Raw genomic sequence first — 9,302 nt, forward strand, 5'->3', positions numbered from 1 at the left:
TAGTACCCTATACCCCTCTTAGAAAAACCACTACGTTCTTCTGACATGCTGGGCTCCCCTTCGTGCGTTCCTATAGTCTCTAAAGCAGAACACGGACCAGAGCTTCAGTTACAAGGCTCCTTCTCCTGTGGAACCAGCTTCAGTCGGGTTCGGGGAGGAGATCACCCTCTCCACATTTAAGAGTAGGCTTAAGACTGTTCCTCTAAATATGATAACGTCTAATAATAAAGATTAGCATAGAGATTCAGTGAATGTCCGAACCATCCCTTAATATAACATGCTGCATATAAGACCTAAACGTATCGGGGAAATTTCCCATGGTGCACATGAAACTCCTCTGCTCTCTGATCTCTGCATTATCGTGCAACATCCTCAATTCATGTCCATAAAATGCTGATGATTACTACCTCTCACTTCATCCCGGGGTTCTTGTGCTTGTATCGTCCGTAGCTAGATTCATGGATCCTGTGTGGGCCTCCCTGCCATGGTCCTTGCTTGACTGCCATTGATTAATATCACTAGATATTAGTGATTAATATATATTCATAATCTATTATACAGTAAGTATTAAATAAAATGCTCTATCTCTCAGAAATAAACTACTATATCAATGTAGTGTGCTGAAACTGTAATGTCCTGGTGTCTGGTCCCTCCTCTCCGTCATCTGTCGTCATCATCTCTCCTACCTATTTATAGAAAAATCATATATCTTGAGTACTGTAATGTACTGAATCTGTTCACTTCTCCTCCTATATTATAAAATCCACTTATTTAATAAACCAACTAAATTAACACGCTCACTTCCTCATATATCCGTACCCTCTTTTTTTTTGATGAATCAGCTTTAACAATTGTGTGAGAACATGTTCTAGTGAAGAGAATTACTGTCAGATCTCTTAAGATATACTCTGACGCATAGAGAGCTGCACTGACAGTAATAGCTTATTAAAACAGTGCCTTATGTATGATTCGTTTAAAAGGGCTGTTCGCTAACAGGATGGGAATTCTGACCCATATGAAGAGAGCTGTGATATGGTACCATCGAGGTCATTATATCGATATTAAGCAGATGAAACATATGAAAAGGTCTATGAGCTCTTCAAGATATGAAGGGGCCTGACCATGAAGAGCTTTATAGGTGAGGAGGAGGATTTTAAATTCTATTCTAAATTTAACAGGGAGCCAATGCAGAGAAGCTACAGGAGAGATGTGATCTCTTTTCCTAGTTAGATCGGCTTTTTAGCTCTAACTAAACTAAAAGGTGAGTCTTTGCAGTTGCTGCTCTACAACTGTGGAACCAGCTGCTGTTAGATATTAAACGTTCTCTCTCTGTTACACACATATTCGATTCTTTAGACTTTTTGGCCTACTAATCTTTTAATCAGTCGGTTGTCATTTCTATCACCTTGTCGTTTATTGTTGTCGTTGGTATGTTTGTTACCTTTTCACTGTATGTTAATAGTCTTTTGTACAGCACTTTGGTCAGTTTAAGCTGTGTTTAAATGTACTTTATAATTAACCTTAACTTGGCTAATTAAGATTTGACAGCAAGTGCTTCATATTGTTGGAAAGATGCAATACCAATACTTACCACAAGATGTTGAACAGTCACTGCTGGAGTAATGCTCATGCACGGCTTGATTTTATCTCAGTGTGCAGTATTATTGTCCATAATGCACATTTATAATGATTGAAGTTACAAAGTAATAATAAGAAAAATAAGGTTTATGATTACTCAGTAACTGGGGTGATTATCAGTCTCCCTTTATCAGGCTATGTTCTTCTAATGAACTATCCCTCTATAAAATGTGTTGTGAATGGTACGAGCTTATCAGCCAGATATTTTGTCAGCATTTCTTTGACAGAGCTTTCAGCAGAAACAGTTGTATTTCAGAGGCTTGTGGTATGCTGGGGGAGTGTGGGTAACGCCTGGTACACTGCATGGGAGTGGGAACACTGTCATGAAGCAGAACCAATGATGAATGTGAGGAGTTTGCAGACATGGCGCTATAACTCCTAGATGGCGGAGGGTAAATCGCTGTTTATGGGTCAATGTGCATTCCGCTGGCTGATTGGATAATGTAACAGGGAGAAACTACTGAAGAATATTTCTATAAATAAGTGTAAGCATATAGATTCTTTGATATCTGCTACTTTGTGCGTGTTTTCCCAAAGAACAAATGAGTCGTGAAGTTACTGAATAGCCAATGGCCATTGTTGGAGAGCTGCATTCTTGGTTCAGGCCACTATCAGCGCAGGTCATCCTCAGTGGATGCACAACAGAAAGTACGTGCAATCTAGTCCTCCCAGATACTTCCTGGTTGAGGTGGGTTTGTGTTTTCTGTGGTTATTGTTTGATCTGGGTTAAAGAGTAACCTTGCACGGTCGTACTTTACCTCTCAAACTCAAACTAACAGTCATTAGTGATGAGTACAGGCCAAACAGAGTTACTGTTTAAGCAATGCCTGGTCTTACCTAAGACCTCTTTGAGAGTGAAACTTAGTACTTAGTTTTTTTTTAGTTAACCAATAAAGATAACAATTTTACATTTGCTGTCTGGAAATTTGTGTAAAAAGTCAGTGCAAAAGACAACACTGACCTTAAAGGAAGAAATGGAATATAATATTCATAGGTATGTTTTCATTAGTGTATAATCACCTTTATATAAGAATTTTTGTTACCATAGAATGAGCTGTTGTTATGAGGGAGCGGGTCTCCTACGGGGTGCCCCGTGTTTCTACAATAAACCAAGCACTGACTCTGGTTGAGGCTTTTTGTGTTTTTTGTGAGTTTCACTGCCACCGTAGTTTCTCCTACACGCGTGGAAATCGAGTGGTATTTAGTTGGTTGCAATCTGTAAGTTAGTCTCTATTGATAAAAATGTCAGTCACTTTGGTCCAGACTACTACTGGATAGTTTGCATTGAAAGTTTGTTCAAACTTTGATGGTTCACAGAGGCTGAGTCATGGAATAAATGAAGAAGAAATACGGTACTATCCAAGGTGGGGATATGGACACATGCTGTCCGTATCCAGAAGATTATTTCAGTTTTTATTTTTATTTTAATATGATATGATATGATACACAAATCTGGATACATTTCCATACCATTAAATCTTTCTGGATGCAGGTCCTTTCTGTCCACTCAATACAACTAATGGATGGATTGCCAAATTTGGTACACATATGGTGCCCAGAAGATGAATCCTAATTTTTTTGTCAATTCCCTAACTTATTGTCTAGCACCATCGGCAGGTCAAAGGTTTTGTATATCCACTGAAATATCTTGACATCTACTTAACAGATTGGCGCAAATGTTTATAGGGATATTGATGTTCCCCAGAGGATAAATCCTACTGACAAGTGTTCCCCTGACTTTTCCTCTATAGCCACCAGCAGGTTGATTTGTGGTTTTTAGTTAAATATCTTGACAGCTGTGGGATGGATGTCATTTGGTACCGATTTCCACAGTGCCCAAAGGATAAATCCTAATGACCTTGTTTTCACCTAATCTGTGAAATATTTCGACATGTACTCAATCGATTGGTACGAACGTTTGTACAGGTACTCGTGGCTCTCAGATGATGATGATTTTGCTCCACCATGAGGTTGACATTAATGCTTTGAGTGAAATGTCTCATCAACTTTTGATTAGATTTGCTTGGAATTAGGTTCAGACATTTGTGACCCCCACAGGATGAATTGTAATAAATTTGGTAATCCTCTGACTCTTTATCTATAGCGCCAACATCAGGTCAAACTAGACTCCAGTCCAATAGAAATGTGAACATTCAGGTTTTAATCAGTATAAAATCTGTAAAATTCACAGACATTGAAAAAAAGACTTCAGTACAAAAATATCTTGATCAGTATCAAAGGAATCATATTTGTCAAAATAAATCTAACCTCCCATTTGACCATTTAAAAAAAACACAATTTAAAACCTTCCAGTAATTGCATGGACAATGCAGAGATATATCATTCTCAGCTTGAGTTACACTCATTATCACAATACCTTCAAGCAGAATCGCCTATCAACAGCTCTGCCTCAAAGCACAAGCACTCCCTTCCCAAAAACTCTCTTCTTGTCCCTGTTGACGTCAGTCTCTTGGCTCTAACAACAGCAGTCCTCTTCCTCATGCTGTGGCTTGGCAGCGAAATCTAGGACCATCAGATAGACAGAAACACATTGCTCTGTGCTGTGCAGTAGGAGGAAGACGGTCCCTGGAGTGCTATGGATGGTTGATGGGGGTTGGTTGTGTCTTCACTGACGTATGAAGAGTCATCTTGGGTGTGGATTGACAGGTGAACATCCAGAGTGTGCAGATGTACAGGTGAAACTTCACAGGACTGGCGAAGGGTTTCTTCATACGTTGGTGGTGGCTAGAGTGGAATGTGACAAAGGAAATATTATCATTACTTTATAGGGGAACTCTAACTGATGTACTAATACAGCCAGTGCAAACAGTTATGAATAGAGTGCTGCAGGGTTGATGCATTTTTGTAGGCCAACCTGGAAGTTAGCATTGTCCTGGTTCCTAAGGCATAATTGTGTTGCCCGAAGAAAAAAGATAACGTTAGGATATAAACAAACTGCACCACAGTTGCAGGACTTCAACGTCACCACTGCTTCCAAACGTAATTAAATCTTGTAATTAAAATCTACAAGTTACAATAGTTAGCAAGTGTGCAAGTAGAAACACAACAGGGCTGTAAAGGGAGACTAAAAAGTAGATATGTCTCCTCATTGAGCCACTTCTTAGCAACTGCCTTTTTTAAGATACGTAATAGCTTCAAAATTCAAGTATGGGGTGTATACTGACATATTTTATGGCGTAGAACAAAACATGAAAATCCCTTACGGCTGTGTTAACCACAGATCTTATTTCAGGCTTCTAACCAAAAACCCATTCCAAAAACCCATTGACTTTGAGGCGAGGGAATTGGAAGTGCCAAATTGCTCACTCAGTTCTGGGTTTAAGGATTCCTGCAGCCTTCTATAACTATTGTGGCTGTGGAGACTACAACAGAAAAGCTGTGTTACAAACTGGGGGCAAAGAACATGAGCATTTCCCAGTCAGGGAGGATCTAACTAAAAAAAATGCAATTCATAGCAATGTTAAACACTATGCCTAACACCTCTAAAACTCACTAACCTTTTGAATGTTGTTTGTTTAATCTGTATGTGAAAATGAACATTTGTGGTTTTGGGGAAGTTAGATCAAACTATATTTACTAGAACTATTTATTGGTATAAACCAGCCAAGCGCAGCTTCTTCCCAAAGTCTTCACAGTGAGGTTGTCAGGTTTGGTACCATCTTTCTTAAATATAAACTGTTCTTCAAGAAAGTAGTTACATCATGTACTGTTCCGGAAAAGGACAAATTATCATTGCTTGTTTTAGAGTGCCTGTTCTTAAACGTTAAAGGGGGCTATTGTTTCGCTCTGCTTCTAGCCTTTATGCTAAGCTAGGCTAATCGCCTCCAGCTCCATAGCCCACAGACACAAGAGTGGTATCTATCTTTTCATCTCACTCTTGAAAAGAAAGCAAATAAGTGTATTTTCAAAAATGATGAACCACCCTTTTCACATCAAGGTGAAGTGAATTAGAAAGTCTTTTTCAAGGCATTTGTCTGGGGAAACTACCTGGAACCTCCTGAATGACCATACAGTATATAGCGTTCTGTCTGCTCACCTCCTCCTGGCAGCCACTAAGGCCGAAGCGCTGTGAGATCATGCTGTGGATCTGTCTCTGCCGGTCCTTCTTACGGACGCTCTCATAGGAAGGCAGCCTCGGCAGAGCCTCGTTCAGGTGGTAGTCATTCGGCTTCCCTATTATAAACAGCCTTCCAGGATGCTAGATTACACACACACAAATATGTGATATGAAACATCTGGCAGCTGCAAATAATCCATTTCAAATATTTGCAGCAATCAGTTTTCTGTAAAGTCTGTGAAGTCTTTTACCTGTGGTCCAACAGCTCCCTGGTTCATGGCCGCCCTGTGCTCATTAAGGCCCATGCCAATCAAAGAGTGCTGGCTGTGGTAATGGGGAGGATCATCCTGGGAAGAGAAATCATCAGGGATTAGTTCTGATTTTAGAGTTCATAATGTCTGCTGAGTTACTCTGAACTGTATTATTTCTGATAGTAATAGTCTATAGTAATGTCTACAGCAACAATGGCCATTATATTTCACACAAATGGGACTTTTGGAGGTAATCATTTTTGTAAACCAGCTCAACAATTCATAATAAACTGAGCACTGTTAATATTGAAATAAGAGGACATAGAATTATACTAAGGCTGAGGACTGTTCAGAAAGTATAAACTTTATTAGGTTATTTTATAAAATAGGTACAATAAAGACAAATATATAGAACTCGAGCACCTAGAGACAATCTCATCCATAGAAGCTACAGTAGTATAAAGGGCTCATAGTTGATGTCTGAAGTCTTTCTGTGGTTACTGTAGTGGATTCTTACTGTATAGTTATCTGTCCTGTGGGGTCTGAATCTGCAGCACAGAGGATCTTTTCTGTAGAAGACCACCACCAGCATCAAGATCACTACACAAAAAGCTACACAGGACACTGAGGTAGAGGAGAAAGACACACTGTTACTGCTTCAGAATAGATTACACAGCAGGCTACATGTGGAGACAGAAATGGTAGATGGGTAATATTCATTTATCTCACTCTGGATACCAAGTACCAGTTAAGTTCATGTCTATGTGACGCCAATGTACGTGCAGTGGCTGCCATTTGTCCTCTATAGCTTCTGTTTTCCACAAAAACAATTTTGGGGGTATTTAAGGATCTGTGTGTTTTGGTCTATGTGGAGAACAATTCATTATTATGAAACAAAATGTTTTCTTTAATGTTAATAAAAATGTAAAAACATCCCCCTCATTGGTTTGGAGCAAAATCCCCCCTGCATTGACAAATTAGAAGCTGGAAATGTTGAACTTCTATATGTAATAACTTTAAAATGTCAACACATACAGTACAGTATTTGTAAAGTCACTAAGTTGTTACACCTCATATTAATAATCATAAAAATAAACATTCAGATATCTTTTAAATCATATAGGCTGTATATTCCTTGTTGATATAATTCCTCTATAATGTTCAAAAAGCACAAATGATTCAAGCCCTGCTGACAGAAATGTCCAATCATGTGACACTTTTATGCTGTTTTTATTGCTTTTATGTTGTGTATCAGCTGCTTCCAGTAAACGTTTGACTAGAGAAAGCAAATAAAAAATGTCAAGTCAAGTGCTTCTAGAGAGCTTGCTTACAGCAAAACCTGCAAAGCATTTGTGAATAGCATAATTGCAGAGCAAAACATGGAAAATGTTACTACCATAGTTTACTTACTGAGTTCTGCTCAATTCCTTGATGCTGGTGGGATCATGATTATGTTATGTGATCCCACAGACAATTTAGGCAACATAGCCAAATATTGCTGTTTGACAACTTTAGACTACACCAGATACATAAGAAACATCTGTTCTATAATGCGTTTATTAGTTTATCACTCTGACAGTGGGAACTCAAATTCCCCAGAACTGCTGTATCTCTTTAGCCCCCCCCCCCCAATCTCCCCTGTATTATTACTGATGTAATGGTAAATAAATCAACTCCTAATGGTGGTCATCAGTCACTAAGGAAATATTAGTATAAAAATAAGCAAAAAACATGATGCTTTTCCTCACTTGTTGAGCCAGTGGAACATGAAGGTAAACAAAAAATAAAAGGAGCTGAACTCACCTGACGCCACAATGACAGTCAGCAGCTCTGGGGCCATCGCAGGAGAAGATATAGAACTTGAATATTTCTTCAATCAGTTGCACACATTATCTTCCAAACGAATCACTCCTTTGCCCTCCAGCTGGAGGAAAACAGCTGATTCTCTGGCTTTCTCCAAACTCCTAAAGACGACAGCAGATTCCCCAGGATCAACCAGCAGCTAAATATTAACACCATGTCAGGAGAGTGGTTCGGCTTCCAGCAGAAATAACTAATCTCAGACAGTCTCGGAAACACTCTGCAAAGCTGACTCTTGTGCAAACTCTAGTGGAAGTTGTTGGAGACGCGCCCAAAATCGACCTTTTCAAAAAGAATATAGTGCATCCACTCACTGAAATCACTGCTAGATACAATAAAATAAATAAATAAATAAATAAATACTATCACATTGTGATTGACGGGCTGATTTGTACCTGTTTAAAGGAGCTCAATGTAAAAAAACAAAAAATAAAAAGTGTATAATATATTGACAATGTCAGGTCATATTTTCACAATTAGGGTTGTACAGAATGGCCACAGACTTGAGACTCAGACTTAAGTTGTTGTGAAATATTCAGATTACTAAAAGTAGCACTCTCACACTGTAAAAACAACTCTATTAGTCTTGTTAATTAAAAGTAGGCTACATACAGTAATAATTATCAGCAACATTTTTTACTAAAGTATCAAAAAGTATTAATTATGCAGCAAGATTAGTCCTATTAGAGTTGTATTAGTATAATTATTATTATTATTATTATTATTATTATTATTATTATTATTATTTTTGATGCACAAACATGTAAGAAGGGTGTGTAACAGGTTGAGGTGGAGCTCATTTGTACTGTTGGACATCTGTAAAAATGCATCAAGCGATCAAATATCACTTTGATAGCAAAATGTTTAAACTTTTGAAAACAATTTTTCTCCAACCTTTAATTTTTCTTTAATGGTATTTTGAGTGGTGTTCAGTAAAGATTTATAATTGTAATTGTTATTGTATTAAGGGTTTCTGGCAGATTTATACTGTGTTAACCTAAAAAAAATAATTAGTCATATTGAGTTTGCAAAAGAAGGACAGTACGGGGGAGGAAGTGTCAAACTTGAAAAGGTTCAAAGACAATATGCAGAAAATGTTGACAAAAATAACCGAATAAACAACAAAGTCATAATAAAGAGATGTTTAAAAATGTGGAGACTAATAATAATGAAATATAGTGTCGTTAAAGTATGAGGTAGCAGAACATGGAAGAACTCTCTGAATACACACCTGACTTGGATTTGACTGATCAGACCAGACCCCTTTAAGACATTTGAAAAAATCAGTTTCCTCTAGCTCCTCATAATGTTCCTAAAGGCATTTGCAACCAATCAGAGCTGAGAAAGATAGCTGATTGATGAGTGTCATTCCCAGTGTCAGTATTTGACAACCTTCCTCTACTCATGCTTACAAATGCTATTAGGAGCACTAGGAGGAGCCAGAGGAACCTGATTGTTTCACAGAGTATCTGTCT

The 9,302-nt window shown here is 38.2% G+C and overlaps 1 protein-coding gene across 1 annotated transcript; it reads right to left on the reverse strand.

Moving 5' to 3' along the window:
* Positions 1-3,778: 3,778 nt before the first annotated feature.
* On the reverse strand, positions 3,779-7,991 carry LOC118327003. Its single transcript, XM_035660171.1, has 5 exons — positions 7,771-7,991; positions 6,485-6,591; positions 5,968-6,063; positions 5,696-5,857; positions 3,779-4,383 (listed from the first exon to the last, which is right to left on the reverse strand). Exons 1-5 carry the CDS (start codon positions 7,805-7,807, stop codon positions 4,171-4,173), a joined length of 615 nt encoding a protein of 204 aa, XP_035516064.1. The 5' UTR covers positions 7,808-7,991; the 3' UTR covers positions 3,779-4,170.
* Between the last annotated feature and the right edge of the window lie 1,311 nt (positions 7,992-9,302).

Source organism: Morone saxatilis, unplaced genomic scaffold, assembly GCF_004916995.1.
Source record: "Morone saxatilis isolate NCDOM2014 unplaced genomic scaffold, NCSU_SB_2.0 Contig1, whole genome shotgun sequence".
Taxonomy (NCBI): domain Eukaryota; kingdom Metazoa; phylum Chordata; class Actinopteri; family Moronidae; genus Morone; species Morone saxatilis.